Below are 20,985 nucleotides of genomic sequence, written 5' to 3' on the forward strand. Positions count from 1 at the left end.
GACGCGTTAACATTCCAAGCCCATCAACCTCGCCTCTATTATACATGTTGACTGAAGGAGGAGTGGTTTCGCTCTATGTTCATATTTCCTTTCTGCGTAGGCATGAGAGCATCAGCAATCCATGAGAGCAGACGTTGTGTCTGTTACTCTATCTGGAACTGCAAATTACTTACAAATATTCCTGTTGCCCCCAATTACTGTCCCGCCTGAGGTTCTGCAGCAATGCAGGGCTGAATGAGCATCATGCTGCTTTCATTTCGAGTTAACATATAGGAAATTCGTAAGTGATTAGGAAAACTTTCCGGTTTTGATTTACTCTCTGCTACTCCAAACATGCAATTGTTACTTCAGCAGTTACATATGTGAGGGCTGTTTAGGAGTTGGGAGAAAAAAGCCATAAACACCACAGTTCAGTTTTTATTAAACCTGTTGCTTCACAGCACATAACTCCCTGACCATAGCAAACGATTCTTTCTCAGTTAAAGGCCATGACTGCTACTAAGCAAGTTTTGTTCACTTTTATGTGCACAGGGCATAACAAAGGGCACAGACTAAACTAATACCTTATCAATGCAACCCACCAAGTAAACTGAACTGGGTGAATGAAAGAATGAATGGAAGAGACAAGACGCAGAGGGAGGAAGAGTGCGTGAGCCTCAGCAGCACCAGTGCTTTGAGCCAAGAGGAGAGTGCGATTTGTTGTGGTTGTTGTTGTTTTGTTTTGTTTTGAGACGGAATCTGGCTTTGTCACCCAGGCTAGAGCATAGTGGCACGATCTTGGCTCACTGCAACCTCCACCTCCTGGGTTCAAGTGATTCTCCTGCCTCAGCTTCTCAAGTAGCTGGACTACAGGCCCGTGCCACCATGCCCAACTAATTTTTTGTATTTTTAGTAGAGACGGGGTTTCACCGTGTCAGTCAGGATGGTCTCAATTTCCTCACGTTGTGATCCACCCGCCTCGGCCTCCCAAAGTGCTGGGAGTACAGGCGTGAGCCACCACGCCAGGCAGGGAGAGAGATTTTTATTTTGTGAAATGAAGCTGGTGAGAAAATGAGGGCATGGGCTAGTGGAGTCGAGTCCAGGCTGTGGCACTGCTGTCTGCATGACAGCCAGTAAGTTGGAAGGCAAGGTACTGAGGCACAGAAGGCAACTTTATTTGGAAGAGCCAGCAAACCGAGAAGTCTACAGATTAGTGTCCTAAAGAACCATCTGGAGGGAATGCAAATTTTCAGGCTCCTTTTATGTTAGGGCAAGAGAGAAGAGGGAGGGAGTGGAGGTCAAGAGGTGACCGATGACCACAGACATCTGGACACTAGCAAGGGTCCAAGGGGATTGTGAAGCCTCTTTGTCCCTGGTCAGGCCACAGTGCACCTGTAAATCCTTAACATAACATTGCTACTTGTGTAGCCCTCCTTATCTCTGCGTGGGTTAGTTAGGGGAAGGGACTGCTATCATCCTTGCCTTAAAGTTAAACTGTACACTCAGTTTCTCCCATAGTGAGCTTGGCCTATGTGCAGGGATCAGCAAAAGCAGTTAACCTAAATGGTATCACTGTGGGGTGGGGCGGGGCGGGGCGGGGTGGGGCGTGTGAGGAGCAAAATGGAATTGGTCATGCCCAGCCTCCTTTTCACTGTTACCCTAGGAAGTGGTGAGTTTGACCCTGTACATCTTTACCTTAGTCCTCATAAAGAGCAGGGACAGGCCAGGTGCGGTGGCTCAGGCCTGTAATCCCAGCACTTGGGAGGCCGAGGCAGGTGGATCACGAGGTCAGGAGTTCAAGACCAGCTTGGCCAAGATAGTGAAGCCCCGTCTCTACTAAAAATACAGAAAAAAAAAAAAAATTAGCCGGGCGTGGTGGTGGACGCCTGTAATCCCAGCTACTCAGGAGGCTGAGGCAGAGAATTGCTTGCACCCGGGAGGCAGGGGTTTGCAGTGAGCTGAGATCGTGCCACTGCACCCCAGCCTGGGCAACAGAGCGAGACTCCAACTCAAAAAAAATAAAAGGAGCAGGGACGACCTGGTTCCTTCTTCGCTAATGGCAAACAGAATGCTTCACATACTCAGAAAGAATATTTGAATAAATGAACAGCAAGAGTCACTTGCAAACAGTCATTTGTGAACAGCACCCTGAGCCTTCATCGCACCCCACACCCTGTCTAGTCTCCAGTGTTGGACGCACCGAATGGGTGAAAATAACAAGCATTCGACGCCAGGGCTCCTCCGGACTAGCGAATGATTCCTCAAATGACCTAAACTAGCCATTTAGAAAATGCTGACGTGCGGCGTATTCTCAAAGGGCACTTACAAAACTAATGTTCTTAGGACGCACTTTAATAATATTTAACTATTGAAATGCATGTTTGAAGATTGGGATGGGTTGGGGGGAAACAGTAACAAAACAATAAAACATTTATTGCCCATCTACTTTGTGCCAAAAGCCCCGGTGTGAGGGGCTCTACCTCTGTGCCCTTTGGCTCACTCCACAAGGGACCGTCCGGGGAGGAGGCCCGAGGGGACAGGCTTTGAGGCCAGAGCCAGGGCTTTGAGTTTCAGTGTCAACACTGACCTCTGGTGTGACCTTCAAAAAAGTCTTATCCTCTCTGTGCCTCGATTTCCTGATCTGGGAAATGGGGATATTGAGGAGGGTTGCTGGATGGATGAAGTTAGTAATTGTAGAATGCTTAGTATGTAATGAGCATTCAATAAGAACACTTCTCTTACGGCCAGGCACAGTGGCTCACGCCTGTATTCCCAAAGTGTGCTCACTTTGGAAAGCATAGGTGGGAGGATCACTTCAGGGCAGGAGTTTGAGACCAGCCTCAGGAAGAGAGCGAGACCTCTGTCTCTACAGAAAAACTTAAAAAAATTAGCTGGGCATGGTGGTGCATGCCTGTAGTCCCAGCTACTCTTTGGCAGGCTGAGGTGAGAGGATTGCTTGAGGCCTGGAGTTTGAGGCTGCAGTGAGCCGTGATCGCACCACTGCACTCCAGCCTGCTCTGCAGAGTGAGACCCCGTCTCTCTTTTTTTGAAAAAAAAAAAGAAAGAAAGGAAAGAAATACAAAAAATTAGCCGGGCGTGGTAGTGGTGGTGGGCGCCTGTAATTCCAGCTACTCGGGAGGCTGAGGCAGGAGAATTGCTTGAACCCAGGAGGTGGAGGTTGCAGTAAGCCAAGATCCCACCATTGCACTTCAGCCTGGGCGACACAGCGAGACTCTGTCTCAAAAAACAAAACAAAACAAACAAACAAACAAAAAAACAAAAAAAACCCACAAAAAACAGAGAGAGAACAGCTCCCAATGAGATTGTTAGTATTGATTCCTCACAAAACTCCTGTGAGGTATCAGTCATACTCCTTTCAGCTGCGGAAACTAAGTTAAGTAGAAGGTAAGCAGTTGGTTCAACATCCTCCAGCTAAGAAATCACTGCGGGCCGGGCGCAGTGGCTCACGCCTGGAATCCTAGCACTTTGCGTGGCCAAGGCGGGTGGATCACGAGGTCCAGATGATCGAGACCATCCTGATCAACATGGTGAAACCCCGTCTCTACTAAAAAAAAAAAAAAAAAAAAAATTAGCCGGGCGTGGTGGTGCATGTCTGTAGTCCCAGCTACTCAGGAGGCTGAGGCAGGAGAATTGCTTGAACCCGGGAGGTGGAGGTCACATTGAGCCGAGATCGCGCCACTGCACTCCAGCCTGAAGACAGAGCAAGACTCTGTCTCAAAAAAAAAAGACTGCAGAGTTCAATAATTTTGAACTTAGATGTGTGCTCTGAAGCCAGCCGTCCCTGCCTGCCACTGGTGCCCAAAGGCCTGGGAGTTTGAAAGTGCACCCTGAGGGTATGTGGTTTTAAAATGCAAAACTCTGACCAACAGAGAGAATGGACTGAACTTTGATCCATTAAATAAATCAAACCCAGAGACTGTGCAGCTACCCAGCCATAGGTGTGGTCACAGTCACTCAGCGGTGAAACTGGAACCCCACCAGGTGCAGCAGAGGGACTTGGTGTGGGCTCAGCCACCAGAGCCCAAGGATGAACTGCAGCTAAAGCTTACTGAACAGAGCCTGTGTACAGACTCAGCAGAGTTCGCTGATATTTTGGTAAAAAGCACAGAGCCCGCCCTGCGTTCAGTGTGAGCGGTAACAGCTCCAAGCACATGGTATGTATGACCTGTTTTCAAGGACCTCTGTGTATTTTTAAATTTTGTGAAATTCCCCACTAGAAGTTAAAACTCAGCATTTTTAAGAAATTATTATTAAAAACCATTTCTATCCAATAAGAGCTTTTAGTTGGAGAAGTTTCTGCATCTTGATCATTGTTTATTTAATTAGAACAATTTTTTTAATAAGGCTTATGAATAACATTTTCTTTTGTGCATACTAATTTAAAGTATCTATTTTAAAGTATACTTAAGCAATCAAGAAGACACAATGGAAAAAAGATAGTCTCTTCAATAAATGGTATTGGCAAAACTGGATATCCACATGCAAAAGAATGAAAATGCATCCTTATCTTACACCATATACGAAATCAACTCAAAATGGATTAAGGACCTAAATGTAAGACCTGAAATCATAAAACTCCTGGAAGAAAACATAGCTAGAAAGCTTCTTGAGATTGAACTTGGCAAGGATTTTTTGGATATCTCACCAAAAGCACAGGCAATAAAAGAGAAAATATTTAAGTAAGTAGGGCTACATCAAACTGAAAAGCTTCTGCACAGCAAAGAAAATAACCAACAAAATGAAAACCCAGCGAACAGATTGGGAGGATATATTTGCAAACCACATATTGGATAAGGGGTTAATATCTGAAAAATATAAGGAACTCATACAATTCAGTAGCAAAATACCAAATAACCCAATTAAAAATGGGCAAAGGGCCAGGTGCGGTGCCTCACACCTGTAATCCCAGCACTATGGGAGGCCAAGGTGGTGGGGGTGGATCACATGAGGTCAGGAGTTCGAGCCCAGCCTGGCCAAAATGGTGAAACCCTGTGTCTACTAAAAATACAAAAATTAGCCAGGTGAGGTGGTGGATGCCTGTAATCTCAGCTACTCAGGAGGCTGAGGTGGGAGAATTGCTGGAACCCGGGAGGTGGGGGTTGCAGTGAGCCGAGATCGCACCACTGCACTCCAGCCCCTGCCGACAACAGCGAGACTCCATCTCAAAAAAAAAAAAAAAAAAAAGGCAAAGAACCTAAATAGACATTTCTCCAAAGAAGAAATAAAAACAGCCAATGGGTATATGATAAAGGTACTCAACAGCACTAATCATGAAGGAAATGCAAATTACAACCACATGAGCCCTTGTTAGAATGGCTATGATAAAAAAGAGATCACAAATGTCGGTGAGGGTGTGTAGAAAGGGGAACCCTGGTTTGCTGCTGGTGAGACTGTAGATTGGTGCAGCCATTAAGGAAAACAGTATGCGGCCCCTACCCAGCAATCCCTCTTTGCAAAATGACATCACCACCTCATAAAAATATCGGTACCCCTGTTTATCACAGCATGATTCCTAAGAGCCAAGATATGTAAACAACCCATGGGGCCATTGATGGATGAATGGATAAAGAAACTGTGGTATGTGTACACACTAGAATACTTTTTTCAGCTATACAAAAGGAGATTCTGTGATTTATAATTTATAATTAACCTGAGGACATTTTGCAAAATAAGCAAAATAAGCCAGACACAGAAAGAAAGACACTGCATCATCCCTCTTCTATGTGAAATTTAAACAAACAACAAGTCAAACATACAGAAGCCAAGAGCAGAACCGTGGCTACCAGGGACCACTGGGTGGGGTGTTGGGGTAGTGAGGTGGGGGTGGTGGCGGGAATTGAGGAGATGGAGGTTGAAGTGTAGAAAGCGTCCACTATGTAGGATGAATAAGCCTGGAGATGTGAAGAATGCTAAGACTGCAGTGAATAATATTGTCATGTGTATCAGTCAGTTTTTGCATTGCTCTAAAGAAACCTCGCACTGGGTGATTGATAAAGAAAAGAGGTTTAACAGGTTTATGGTTCTGCCGGCTGTACAGGAAGATGGCAGCTTCTGCTTCTTGGGAGGCCTCAGGAAGCTTCCAGTCATGGTGGAAGGGGAAGGGGGAGCAGGCTTCTCACACGGCTGGAGCAGGAGGAATACAGAGAGGGGGGGAAGTGCTACACACACTTAAACAGCCAGATGTTGAGAGAACTCACTGTACAGTACCCGGGGGTGGGGTGTGGGGCGGATGGTGCTAACGCAGTCACGAGAACTCCACCCCCACGGTCCAATGACCCACCAGGCCCCACCTCCAACAATGAAGTGTACAATTTAATGTGAGGTTTGGTGGGGACACACATCCAAATCATCATGTATGCTGGAAATTTAGTAAGAGAGTAGAATTTAGGTACTTTCATCACACACACCAAAAAGGGTAACTATGTGAAACGGTGCACATGTCATTTGCTTGACTGAAGTAAACTTCTACTGTTTGTGTGTATATGTAAATAAACATCACGTATACCTTAAATAGCTATAATTTTTGAAAGTATACTTTCTCTTCTTTCAAAAGAAGAGAAAAATACTCATTTCAAATTAAAATTTTAAGAACACCAATCACAAAACAAGAGCATCATTTAAAAATGCGTTTATAATCCTACTTGGCAGGTGGGCTAACATTTCGAACTTGACAAAGACATGGAACTGTGCTTCCAAGGCTGACAGGCAGGAAGAGCCCACGCAGCCTCCGGGGCCAGCCCTTGTTCCTCTCTCCATATTCTCCCCTTATGCTGAAACTTAGGTAGAGCTCATGAACATTAAAACAAAGCAAAGTGGCCGGGCGCGGTGGCTCACGCCTGTAATCCCAGCACTTTGGGAGGCTGAGGCAGGTGGATCACGAGGTCAGGAGATCAAGACCATCCTGTCCAAGATGGTGAAACCCTGTCTCTACTAAAAAAAAAAAAAAAAATACAAAAAATTAGCCGGGCATGGCGGTGCGTGCCTGTAGTCCCAGCTACTAGGGAGGAGACAGGAGAATTGCTTGAATCCGGGAGGCAGAGGCTGCACTGAGCCGAGATCACGCCACTGCACTCCAGCCTGGGTGACAGAGTGAGACTCTGTCTCAAAACAAAGAAACAAACAAAAAAACGAAGCAAAGTGATAGTCATTAGACATTTTGAGAATTTTATTTTATCCCTTGAGATAACTGGATAATGCTTGGAATTTAGGAATCTGAGCTCATATTTATCTTTTTTGTTTGTTTGTTTTGAGACAGAGTCTTACTCTGTAACCCAGGCTGGAGGGTAGAGGCACTATCTTGGCTCACTACAACCTCTGCCTCCCAGGTTCAAGTGATTCTCCTGCCTCAGCCTCCCAAGTAGTTGGGATTTCAGGCATGCGTCATCACGCCCAGCTAATTTTTGTATTTTTGGTAGACACGGGGTTTCCCCATGTTGGCCAGGCTGGTCTTGAACTCCCAACCTCAGGTGATCCGCCCGCCTTGGCCTCCCAAAGTGCTGGGATTACAGGCATGAGCCACTGAGCCAGGCCTGAGCTCATATTTAACATCTCTTCTGTAGAGACCTGCACTGTTAGCTCCCTACAGGATATACTTGGTGTGATGACATTTTCATTCAAATGTGTCACACACGCTCTTTCTCCGCAAGTCTGGCATCACTGGAAAAGGCAGCTCCTACACACCCACACTTTACCCGCACAGTGACAAGTGCAGTAATTGCCTAAGTGTTCACACGAGCAGAGATTTGCTTGGGGAAAAAAAAGTACTTGCCATTCTATTCAAGTGGCTCGTTCTGTTTGCGGTAGAGGCAGTAAACTGCTAGCGAGGAAATTAGATTCTGACAAACAGTTCTCCCCCCACCGGTGCACTAATTGAAATGGAGCCTAATGACTTTCACGAAGAGCCGTCAGAACGTATAGGGAACGCCAGTCGGCCAAAGAGAAAGAGCAGCCGCGTTGACCTTCAGAAAGCTACTGACCCAATGCAGTGGACTTGAGTCAAAGTGGGGATTGCGGCGACAGGGGAGCCCATCAACCAGAAGAGGACGGGAGGTGGCGCGTGGGGGGCGGGAGGGTTTTCCAGTGGGCCTGATGGACAGCAAACCTAAGCCTTACATTTACCCCAGTCACTGAAAATTGAATCCATATTAGAGCAAATTTCACAAAGACGATTCCATTCTGGTTTAGACTTTGTTTTTCATGGAAAAAATTCACAGGCCTGGGCGCAGTGGCTCACACCTGTAATCTCAACACTTTGTGAGGCCGAGGCAGGCGAATCACCCAAGGTCAGGAGTTCAAGACCCACCTGGTCAACATAGTGAAACCCGGTTTCTACTAAAAATATAAAAATTAGCCAGGCGTGGTGGCAGGCATCTGTAATCCCAGCTACTCGGAGACTGAGACACGAGAATCGCTTGAACCCGGGAGGCGGAGGTTGCAGTGAGCTGAGATTGCACCACTGCACTCCAGCCTGGGTGACAGAGCGAGACTCTGCCTCAAAAAAAAAAAAAAAAAAAAAAAAAGGCCAGGCACAGTGGCTCACGCCTGTAATCACAGCACTTTGGGAGGCCGAGGTGGGTGGATCACCTGAGGTCAGGAGTTCGAGACCAGCCTGGCCAACATGGTGAAACCCTGTCTCTACTAAAAATACAAAATTAGCTGGGTGTAGTGGTGCATGCCTGTAATCCCAGCTACTTGGGAGTCTGAGGCAAGAGAATCACTTGAACCCAAGAGGTGGAAGTTGCAGTGAGCTGAGATTGTGCCATTGCACTCCAGCATGGGGGACAGAGTGAGATGCCATCTCAGAAAGAAAGAAAAAGAAATTCACAGGAAGAGACAGGGAGGCAGGATTATCCAGAGCTGTCTATAGCAGAGCTTCCGTGCACAGAGCCTGGTGCTCCAGCCCTCTGGGCTGGGCGGTTGGGAGGAGCTCACTGTAAGCATACCACTCTGAAATCTCTGGTTTAGAGCAGCCTAGGGCCTTTATGTCATCCACGATGCCATAAAAAAGTTTTCTACATATGCCATGACATGGAAGAGGTGGGGAAAACATTGGCATGGAAGTAACGGCAGAGGACTACATCGGTGTTAAGGAAATCTGAACACAATCCTATCAGAGTTCCAGTGCTGCAGTTCTAGAATTTTGTTATCTTATAGGTAATACTTTGAAAACAAATAATCCACACATCTATAAATCTGTCTGGAAGAGGAACAAAAATGAATATACAAAGATGTCATTGTTGTGAAAAAATTAAAAAAATCTTCAAAGTAGCAAAATAAAATAGGTAAATAAGTTATAGTAAATTCATGCTATGAAATAGTATACAGCTCTTTAAAATGGAATTTTTCTGAAAAGGACACATACTTTAAGGTGAGAAAAGCAGGGCACAAAATTTGATACAAGATACGGATTTTGTAAACCGCACTCAGAAAATAAAATCAGATTATTGCATGCAAAATAGTGTTTCTGGGTGATATGATTATAATCCTGTATTTTTTCAAAATAGTTTACTTTTTTCAACTTAAATATAAAACATAAAAATAAAAACGTGATAATGTATTCGATGGCAGTTTTAAAATGTAGGATTGCTTGTATCCCAGAAATCTTAAGAAAATGTGTCTAATCATTTCATTTCTACTTTCTATACCTGTAACTTACATGGTTAGGAATACAGTACGGATGTCCTTTTTTAAAAAATTAAAATATATACAACACCGTGAAGGACTTCCTTCTAGTGCAGATGACTGACAAAATGAAGAGAAGATGCACCTGTTCCAGTGGTGTCTAGTGATTTGAACAGAAAGAAACTGTGAAGAACCAGGAATGAAATCCTGAGATATGAAGGGGACTGTCTGAAATCCATGTGCCTTTTTGAGGTAGTTTCGTATCATCTCCTGGAAGCAGAAATGCTACAAAGCAGTGGAAGGAAGCTGGGGTTTTCCCCCTCATTGGGGAGTTTAACTCTGGGGAGCTTATTTTTCCCCAACTTAATATTAAGGTATGATGGATAAATGAAAATTGTATGTATTTAAGGTGTACAATGTGATGATTTGATATGCATATACATTGTGAAATGATTACATAATCTGTCTAATTAGCATATCCATCCCCTCCCATAATTATCTTTTTTCCTTGGGGAACACACTTATGATTTACTCTCTCGGTAAATGTCAAGTATGCATTATTACTAACTATAATCGTTATGCTGTACATTAGAACCTGCTCATCTTATCCTTTAACCAACATTGCCCCATTACCTCAACAGGTTAGAGATTTAAATCTCTTATAATGCTTATATTTAGACATTTTAGAACTCTAAACTTAAAAAAAAAACCAATTCTGCTTAATAAGAGATTTATCCCCGGATTATTTGAAGACACCAGGAAGAGAGAGGTCAGGGAAGGGAGTGTGGCCCAGGGTGAAGGTTCAGCGAACACCTGCTAGATGCATGCAGGAATGAACATGCCAACAAGCCTTCCCACTGAATGCACCCAAGTAGATGACATGAGAATGCATTCTCTGTCTGCAACATTCTCGGCTTAACTTGCCACTGACTTTAGCAAGCAGCCATGCATTCCTGTGATGCAGTTTTAATGGCCTTTCATTTGCTCACATTGGCTGAGCCCTGTGCAGAGTGGATGCCACCTCCCTCCTTCCTGCAGCCCTGCCATCATGTCCCCAACTGTCCTCCCCCAACCCTCCTCCACTCCTGTCACCTCAGTTCCAACAATATCCTTCCTTCTCTTTTTAGCAGGGGATGGTGAGACTAATTTTTCCCCACCCCATCTCGAAACTAAGGACTTCAGATTGCATCTTGGTGTTGCACTTGAAACATCCTAAAGCTAACCTGTAAGCTTGTGGCAGCTCCTGGGAGGTGGCATTTCATAGCTTGGTTTATTTGCCAAGTTCCCTACACTCTTAGGTATCAAAGAATCCAGATGTTCAGTTTCTCCTAATCCCTGTTGATACCCTATTTTTTTTAAAATAATAGCTAGCCCTGATTCCTATATGTCTGAGGATTACAGCTATTTTTTAAAATTTAATTTTTAAAGTTCTACTAGAGATGGGGTCTCACTGCATTGCCCAGGCAGTCTTGAACTCCCAGCCACAAGTGATCGTTTCATCTTGGCCTCCCAAAGTGCTGGGATTACAGGCATGAGCCACCATGCCCAGCCCCGATTTTGAGTTATCAATTAATACCAGCATTAAAGTAGGTGAAATTCTATGACAGTTCATTTGGCAACTCAAAGCCCTGCTTTTCAAGAGCTTATTCCAGTGCTTTCATTAAAAGAGGTAAACTGAAGCTTTTGAGTTCATGTCACCCACATTAGCAATGTGTACATGGGCGCAGCCTTCTTCAATCGCTATCTTTTTAGAATGAGTCCCTTATTTCCTAGGCTAATGCTTAGTTTCTTTGCAAAAGTGATTCAGACTGAGGTAGCATCCACTTTTAATGCTTCTGTGCATTAAAAGTTGTTGCGGGAAGTCAGGGACCCTGAACAGAGGGACCAGCTGGAGCCACGGCAGAGAAACATAAATTGTGAAGATTTCATGGACGTTTATCAGTTCCCAAATACTAGTTTTATAATTTCTTATGCCTGCCTTTAATCTCTTAATCCTGTTATCTTCATAAGCTGAGCATATACGTCACCTCAGGACCACTGTGATAATTGTGTTAACTATATAAATTGATTGTAAAACGTGTGTTTGAACAATATGAAATCAGTGCACCTTGAAAAAGAACAGAATAACAGCGATTTTTAGGGAACAAGGGAAGATAACCATAAAGTCTGACTGCCTGCGGGGTCAGGCAAAAAGAGCCCTATTTTTCTTCTTGCAGAGAGCCTATCAATGGACGTGCAAGTAGGGAAGATATCGCTAAATTCTTTTCCTAGCAAGGAATATTAATATTAGTACCCTGGGAAAGGAATGCATTCCTGGAGGGAGGTCTATAAATGGCCGCTCTGGGAATGTCTGTCTTATGAGGTTGAGATAAGGACTGAGATGCGCCCTGGTCTCCTGACGTACCCTCAGGCTTACTAGGGTTGGGAAAACTACACTCTGGTAAATTTGTGGTCAGACCAGTTCTCTGCTCTTGAACCCTGTTTTCTGTTGTTTATTTATCAAGACATACAGGCACCGCTGAACACAGACCCTTATCAGTGGTTCTGCTTTTGCCCTTTGTCCTGTTCCCTCAGGAGCATGTGATCTTTGTTAGACCCTTATTAGTAGTTCTGCTTTTTGCCCTTTGAAGCATGTGATCTTTGTACCTACTCCCTGTTTTACGCCCCCTCCCCTTTTGAAACCCTTAATAAAAACTTGCTGGTCTGAGACTCAGGGGGGCATCACGGTCCTACCAATATGTGATGTCACCCCTGGTGGCCCAGCTATAAAATTCCTCTCTTTGTACTGTCTCTCTTTATTTCTTAGCCAGCCGACACTTACGGAAAATAGAAAGAACCTATGTTGAAATATTGGGGGTGGGCTCCCCCAATAAAAAGTGGCCCCCAGAGGCTAATACAGCTTCTGGAAAAACATTTGCTGTTCCTGGGCACTGGGAAAGTCTACCTCACTTTTCAGCAGGTTGAGTAGGATGGCTCCACACACTGTAGAATAAAAATGAACGTGATAAGCACAATCACTTCAATTGATTCTTCGCATCAGACAGACAAAAACAAAAACAAAAAAACCCCTAAATTTTAGAGGTAGAATTAAGAAAAACAGCAATTTAAAAGTTTAAATATTTACTAGCCTTTTTTCTGTATATCTCTTCCTTTAAGCTGAACCATAATTTCCAAGGGTACCAAATAAAGATTGTGACAAATAGTAAGTGGTTTTGAAATCTAGTGTGTGCGTGTCTCATAGAATCCAGGTGAAACCCAGGGACATCAGAACTCGTTCCTCTTGTAATTGAAAGTTTGTAACCTTTAACCAACATTTCCCCATTTCCCCCAAGGGATTAAAGATATTTACATCTTTTATAATATTTATGTTTAGGCATTTTAAAACCTTAAACTTCTTAAAAATGATTCTGCTAAATAAGGGAATTATCCCTTAGAAAAAGAACAAGAACCGGCCAGGCGTGGTGGCTCATGCCTGTAATCCCAGCACTTTGGGAGGCCGAAGCAGGTGGATCACCTGAGGTCAGGAGTTCAAGACCAGCCTGACCAATATGGAGAAACCCTGTCTCTACTAAAAGTACAAAATTAGCCGGGCGTGGCAGTACATGCCTGTAATCCCAGCTACTCGGGAGGCTGAGGCAGGAGAATCGCTTGAATCCGGGAGGCGGAGGTTGTGGTGAGCCAAGGTCATGCCATTGCACTCTAGCCTGGGCAACAAGAGCAAAACTCCGTCTCAAAAATAAATAAATAAATAAATAAAACCAAGAACTAACGAATAGTGCCAGTTTTGGTAGGTAGAAGTTTAAGATGGCCTCAAAGAACCCATCCCTGTCCTTGGGTACATGGTTTAATTCCCCCCCGAAGGTGAATGGGACTTGTGAATGTGATGGGAATTCCCATGGCTAGGTTACTAACCAGCTGACTTTTAGTTACTCAAAGCGAGACTTGATGTCCTGAGTGAGCACCTGACCAAATCACATGAGCCTTTAAAAAGGGATCAGGCCCTTCCTGAGATCAGGAAGCAGGTGAAGACGTAGCTACATGTGAGAGGGCTAAGGAGCTAGGACCTGACTCAAGAGAAGCTGTCAAGAAAGTGGGGACGGGCTGGGCGCGGTGGCTCACACCTGTAATCCCAGCACTTTGGGAGGCTGAGGCAGGTGGATTATCTGAGGTCAGGAGGTCAATACCAGCCTGAGCAACATGGTGAAACCTCATCTCTACTAAAAATACAAAAATTAGCTGGGCACGGTGTCGCATGCCTGTAATCCCAGGTACTTGGGAGGCTGAGGCAGGAGAACGGCTTGAACCCGGGAGGCAGAGGTTGCAGTGAGCCAAGATTGTGCCACTGCACTCCAGCCTGGGCGACAGAGCCAGACTCCATCTCAAAAAAAAAAAAAAAAAAAAGTGGGGACAGCCAGCAAGAAACAGGAAACCTCTGTCCTACAGTTAGCAAGAAAATGAGACCAGTTCTACAAGTGCAAGGGACTGAATTCTACCAAGAGCCTCGTGAGATCCCCAGCCTCAGATGAAACCACAGCCTAGCTGACAGCTTGATTCCAGCCTGTGAGAAGCTGAGCAGAAAACCTGGCCATGCCATGCCCGGGGGTTTTGATCTATGCAATGAGAAGTAATAAATGGGGGTAATTTTAAGCCACTAAATGTACGGCCATGTGCTGTGGAGCAATAGAACACTGATACCCCAATGTTCTTCCAAACACTGGAAACCGGTGGTGTGAGCACATTCCGGGCTTCCAGGTTCAGATGGCGGAGGGCTACATTCTGCCCCTTCTTCTCCTGAAAATCAATCAAACAATAACTGTTTAAGTAAATAAAACATTATTTTAAAAAAGGAAAATGAATCTGAAACAGGAAATGGGGGAAAAAGTTAAAAAGCAATTCCATTTTCAATGCTTTTAAGAGGCGTTGTTAACTGTAAACCATGCTACAGCAGATGCAAGGATTGGGCAGCAGAGCCTGGAGGCCATGGGAACAGGCCCCTTTGTCACACATGGAAGGTAATGAAGAATGGGGTGAATGGCAGGGATGCTGTCCTGAACGGTGTTCAAGCTGTTAGAATGCAGATTCCCAGCTCTATCCTGAGCCGCCTCGATGATGAAATAGACAAAGAGAAAGAAGCAGGAATGTTCTCGTAACCCAGAACTAGCAAGCTGGCCCACAATGTCACAGAGAAGTCCAGGAGCTAAGGAGCACAGTCATGGCTTTCTGTCAGCTTGGGTGCCTCATTAGGCTCAAGTCAAGCAAGAGGAAAGCCTGCAAGGTGAAAGTGGAGCAAGCCCTCCTGAAAGGAATATTTAAAAGCCGTCCAGGGGAAAACCAGGCAAAATGGAAGGACTTATTCTAAAATACATTTAGCAAAAATGAGATACTAGGGAGCTTCGAAACAGGAACAAATGCCTGTGTAATATAGAAAAGGGACAGTCAGGACCAGACCAGTCTCTTAAACATTAAAAATGACAGCAGAAATAAAACTGGGAACAGAAGGAACAGATGATAAAAGTGGAATGAATCCCAGAAGGGGAATAAGACAAAGATGGACAATAGGAGTTCAATCAAAAAATGAGAGAATTTAGCAAGTCAAGCAACCTATAGTTATGAGTCTTGACAAGAGAACTGAGATCACCTCCTTTGAGAATTAAACGAAGAACTGAGAAAGCAGAAGGGAAGAAATAATCAAAGAAATAACACAAGAACAGTCCCCACAACGTGGATTTTCATTAAAAACGGAGTAGCAATCCCTAGAAAAGGCCCACGCCAAGACACATCAGCAGGGAATCTCACAATGTTGTAGAGAAGTAGCATGTCCCCAGAAGAATGTCCCCAAAGATTTGTGAGAGTAATATTAGGCCACGAATAATGAACTGGACTAGGAACGACACTGGACTTTTCAATGTTAACATCTGAAGCTGGAAGACAGTGGGTTCCATGACTTCAAGATCCTGAATGTAATTTACCTCCAAACCAGAAACCTACACCCAATCAAGAGTAGAATAAAGACACTTTCAGAAACACAGTCACAAAAAATTACTTCCCATGCAACTCTTTCTCAGACAATAACAGGATATGCTCTATCAAAACAAGAGTTAGGCCAAGAGAAAATTACAGAGTCCATGGTAAGGAGAATATTCCAGAACAACAACTACAGATGCCGAAGAGAACAAAAAAATGGGAGTCTGAGCCACCAAGCCGAGGGGTTCCCTGAGGAGAATGTCCAAGGGAAAAAAAGGAGCGGACAGACTTCCTGCTGTGACCATGTACATGACAGGCTGCACTTGTGTTTTTCTTGGGCGTTCTCACACTCCTCCCTTTACAGTAGCAGCTAATCTGTCTGCCTGGAACAGTCCCCAGAGAAACCATGTGGTATTCTTCCTCATCAACTTCAAGGTTGGACTCAAATGCCGCTTGCCACTGAGGCCTCCTGTCTTCTCAGAATGTCCCTTCCCATCACAACCCCTTCCCTGTCCCTTCCCATCACAATCTCACACATTCCTTCCTCAATCACAATCTCTCTCCTCAGCACTCACTATCTAAACACTACCATGTATCTCCTGATCATCTCCTCCTACCACCTGTCCCCACCAAATGTAAATTCCAAGATGACGGAGGACTTTTGTCTGTCTGTTCAGGCAAAATAATATAGTATTATTGAGGGAAAATGTTTTCTGAATACATGAATAGTCACAAGTTTAAAAAATGAGTAAAATAAAAAGACAATTGTTAAAAAAAAGTTGCTAAGTAAATGAAAATAAACATCATATACTGCTTGGCACAGCAGTGAATACTTACATAATCAAAATAATGGAAACGCTGCTATGGATTAATCCAAAAATTATAACTAATGGTAGGAAAACAAGATCAGTGGAGGTCTATTAGGTTCCATGGTCTTCCTCCAACATCATAGGGAGTCAACAGGCAATTTCTAAATTTAGTGACTCAAGAAAGAATAATATATACATTTGAAAATATGAAAGGAAGAATGAGAAAAACAGCTTAAGGAGTTGTAACTGGGTACAGCAGGTTGCACGGGACTGCTGTTTTATTATATATATTTTAGCTCTCTTTGATGTTTTTAAACTATGTATTTATATTATTTGATAAAAAGGCATTTACTTAAAGGGAAAACATGTTTCTCCAAAGAAAGCTTAATTGTTTGTCATTCGTATCATAGTGGCACATAGTAAGTGCTCAATAAATGTGTTGGAAGTAGGGATGGATTTTGACTGTATAAAAATATATAAAAAATAGCTTCTGGATCTCACATTAAATCATACAGTACTGTAAGTTGACAACAGAAAGGTATAATGCTTCACAGAGACTGTTTTTGATATAAAACATTGACAAAGGCGAAAAACATGTAAGCATTAAAATTACAACCAATAAATTCATACTAATTAAAAATGTATAAAATTTTCTTGGTTTGGTTTAAAAATATTAAAAAGTTATGCTTTTACTTTTGTGGCTATAGTTTTGAGCCGTATCAAGTAGCTATATACTGCCACCTGGTGGCTAGCTCCGCTTGGACAGCCTGGCTTTTAGTCAGGGTAGAGAGGATTTTCACATTTACGCCTTGTCCACTAAAAGCAAATACATCAATATCCACCCTTCCATTCATCCATTCTTCTATCTCAGCCACTGAATCCTGAACAGGAGTATCAATGGGAAGGAAAAAGAGGCATAAAGCTCAAGTATTTTATTAATAATTTATTGTCAGTAAGAAAGACTGGCTAATGGTAGTTTTCATTAAAAACCTTTACAAGACCATTGCATCACAAATATACAGACACTATAAAAACTGTGTCATGGTGGTTTTGGTTCTAAACAGGTATGCAGAAGGTCCCCGTTACACTTTCCAATAATGAAAAATGTTTATAATTCTAAATACAGCAACCCATGTAAGACATGTTCATGTATCTGATCTCTCCTTCATCCTATGTACAGCTAGAAATGAATGACTACACTGAAATGTACTAACAAAATGTCACACTTCAGTGGAAAAAGACAGAGTGAAACCCTGGTTATAGTAAAAAAAAAAAAAATCAGGGTGCTAGATAATGGCACTAACACCACCAAAATTCAGTTGAAACAAATGCACAAAATATCTTGGAAATCTAGCTAAAACTATGAAAAATCAAATCTGTACATAAAATTTACAAAAAAGAGGAAAATTAAAATAATCAAATCTATATAAATACATGAATCATGCTGACAACACAGGACTGATTTTTTGTTTGATTATTTTAACACAGACAGATGTAAATCCCAAAAGACGTTGGGAAATGGCACAGCCGATGAAAACCTCACGTTGACAGTAGTTGGGACACTGGAAATGGCTAGCACGTCCAGAGGCGCAGGATCCAGCGCAGCCATGCCCATTCGGCTCACCAAAAAAAGCTTGGAAGCACTGCTGCAAAGAACAACGCGGATTACTCGTATCATCTCTAGGTTCACTAAAGTCAGGCACTTTGGGGGGAGTTGAGAGTCAGACTTCTGTGTGCTGCTGGGAATCCAGGGGCGGGATCGTCACCTCTTCGAAGTGGCCGTCGTCCCCGCTCTCATAGTCACTCATCATGACCTCGGACTCCACTTCGCAGCAGGCCGACACGTCGGAGCAGGAGGCCGTGGAGGCGTACACAGACATGGGCATGCTCTCGACAGCGGGCGCCTCGAAGTGTCTTTGATACCCTGGCGGGTAAGGGGCATGGGATTCTCTACAAGTACTATTCTCACCAGTGCCTTTTGTCTGAGGTTCAGACATATCGAGGGGATAAAAATTGGGCAAATACTGATTCAAGTTGAACCTCTGCCGGTTTCTTGATGAAGAACCCAAGCTACCCGCGGCAGGCATGTCTCTAGGAGGGTGGATGGATTCAAACTGATCGCTGAATTCGGGCGGTAACGGTGGTAGCTCATCAGCTGCCGGGAAGTCTTCTGGGGGTGGAGGAAAATCACTTTCGATGTCGTAGCCTCCAGGGTAATAGTCCGTATCGATGGCGTTTGGATCTGCTGAGTACAGGGGTGTCTGCTCATCAATCACCTCATAGTTGGGGAACTCTTGTATGTCCGGCAGAGGAACGCTTGGCATCCAATCTGATGTATCCCAGTGATACCCTTGGTGGAAAAGAAAACAGATGTCAGTGTGTTTTCTCCTAAGCTTTTGTGCCATGGAAAGAGAGCTCAGTGTATCAAAGACACAAAGATGCAACCGCATTTATGCCTTCATTCAAAGTTCACCACTGGAAATTCCTCGTCTTTGCTTTGAAGACATCCCCCAAACTACTCCAGTTTAAAGACCCCTATGAACTAGGCTCTAGTTCTAAAATGTGGACTTACAGTTTTATGTACGCAACTAACATTCAAGGAAACAAAAGGAGTCCTAAGAGAAATGGGATGCTAGCATCTAAATTATATTCATTTTTCTACAAATGATTCTAACTATCCTTCTGACTTTTCTTCTGTAGAACCCACTGCTCTGTAGGAAGAAGAGTACTGATCCAGTCTTAGGACATTAGTGAAATATCCAGTGTCACTTGATCTGCACTACTTCTCATTAAAAAAATACTGATTAATGCAACTTAAAAAAATTTTGCATTTCTATTTTTTATAGAGACAGGGTCTCACTATGTTGCCCAGGCTGGTCTTAAACTCCTGGCCACAAACAATCTTGCCAATTCAGCTTCCCGAAGTGCTGGGATTACAGGCGTGAGCCATCAGGCCCAGCCAATGCAACTTTCTAAAGTAATAAAAGTAACCTTTAACATGCTAAAGTTTAGAAAATAAGCTTCCTTCATAATAATGTAGCAAGTTTAATATTAAAATTACTATTTTTCATTAACCCTCAGACAACAAATTAACTTAATATAGGTATGTATCAAAGCATGCCAATTCAAGCAAAATACAATTGAACAAGCGTTGCAAGATTATAACACAGCCTCTGATACACTGTAACAATCAATCTGTGTTACTTCCAAAAGGACTGTGATCCTTTTAGACTATATAAAGCACCACTATTTTAAAAAAAAACTTCCAATTTTGGAATAGTTTTTTTTTTTCCTCCTTAGGATTTAAAAAATCCTTGGAGAGGCGGGAGAAGGTTAGGCAATCCGTGCTTCGAATGCAATGCGCACACACATGCAGCCGTGTACTTAGTTACTGCTGCAAACACTGGGCGACCCAGCGTAGTCAGTCAGCACTGGGGCAAGGCTTGACCCATTGTTTTTAGTGAGTATCAATGAATAACTGGCATGCATAAGTCACCTCTTGGTTTGCTGAGGTCAGGAGCAGCCAAAGATTCTTTTGGTGGCAGAGTAGAAAAAAAAGAAAACATTTGTAATTAAAACAGACGGCTGAAAAGGCAATAAAGGTAAGTACACAGAACAATGAAAACTGCTTACAAAGGCCCAATCAGCCATACAGCATGTCCTTACGCCAGTATCTATGACAATTCCAAATGGCTGAGAAATGTATGTACCACAAATAAAATGGAATATGGAACTGGAGGAAAAAGACTGCGGAATGAGGAACCAGAAATTTGGCCAGAAAACTCAAATATTACTTTCTTTTCCTTGTTTCTGACAATCACAGCCTGAAAACACAGAATTTCCTTAGGAATAATGAAAATAAAACAAACAGGCTCTAATAAAATGTAAACTGATCAGATTACATAGGTGATAATCCAAATACATCTACAGCTACATAATGCACACACTTTATAGCACACTGAAACTTCAAAGGACATTAAATTCAGAGGAATTCATAGGCAAACTTAGATACTTAAAGACAGATGTACAAGCTGAAGATCTCTCCAAACTGTATGTATTTTGAATATGCTTTAATATTGACACTGTGAGCCATTCCCTAAAGAGACCACGGCTACACTTACCCCCATGTCTGTAATTACACTTGCCCTGCCAGGGCCCCGCATCTATACACAGAAGCCCAGCAGGAAGTGTAACCAAACGCATGTAAATCCCACTATCAGTTAGGGCCATGAGACGCCTGCCCAGGCCCTGGCTAACCCTCAGGTTCTCTCTTTGAAATGGGGTGAAAATCCCTTAGAGTTGTTATGAGGATTAAACAGGATCATGCAGGTTAAGCACTGTTAGAAACTATCAATAACTGTGAAAGTAGACATCACAGCAGAAAAACGGTCACATCCGTGATTTTTTAAACAAGGCTTTCTATGCATTCAACAGTGTTATAATTTGGGACAAATATTTGATTGATAGTTCACTTCTAGAAATTTCAATAATTTTAAAAGACTGTGGTGTCTCTAAAACATGAATACGCCGGCATTTAGGTAACATGTATCTACAGAATCATTTTTAAGTCTAGTAACAAAAGCAGCAATTC

The 20,985-nt window shown here is 43.2% G+C and overlaps 1 protein-coding gene across 5 annotated transcripts in view; it reads right to left on the reverse strand.

Moving 5' to 3' along the window:
- Positions 1-17,322: 17,322 nt before the first annotated feature.
- Positions 17,323-20,985, reverse strand: part of FAT1 (FAT atypical cadherin 1) — a 140,040-nt gene continuing 136,377 nt past the window's right edge. For 4 of the 5 annotated variants that reach the window (XM_031010082.3, XM_055385839.2, XM_031010081.3 and 1 more), the window contains 2 exons: positions 19,891-19,926; positions 17,323-18,744 (listed from right to left, as the gene is read on the reverse strand). In XM_031010082.3, coding sequence (XP_030865942.3) covers positions 18,116-18,744; positions 19,891-19,926 — 665 coding nt within the window. In that variant the 3' untranslated portion in view covers positions 17,323-18,115. The remainder of the gene's footprint in view (positions 18,745-19,890; positions 19,927-20,985) is intronic. The other variant, XM_031010084.3, reaches the window with a different exon arrangement.

This window comes from Gorilla gorilla, chromosome 3 (genome assembly GCF_029281585.2).
Source record: "Gorilla gorilla gorilla isolate KB3781 chromosome 3, NHGRI_mGorGor1-v2.1_pri, whole genome shotgun sequence".
NCBI lineage: Eukaryota > Metazoa > Chordata > Mammalia > Primates > Hominidae > Gorilla > Gorilla gorilla.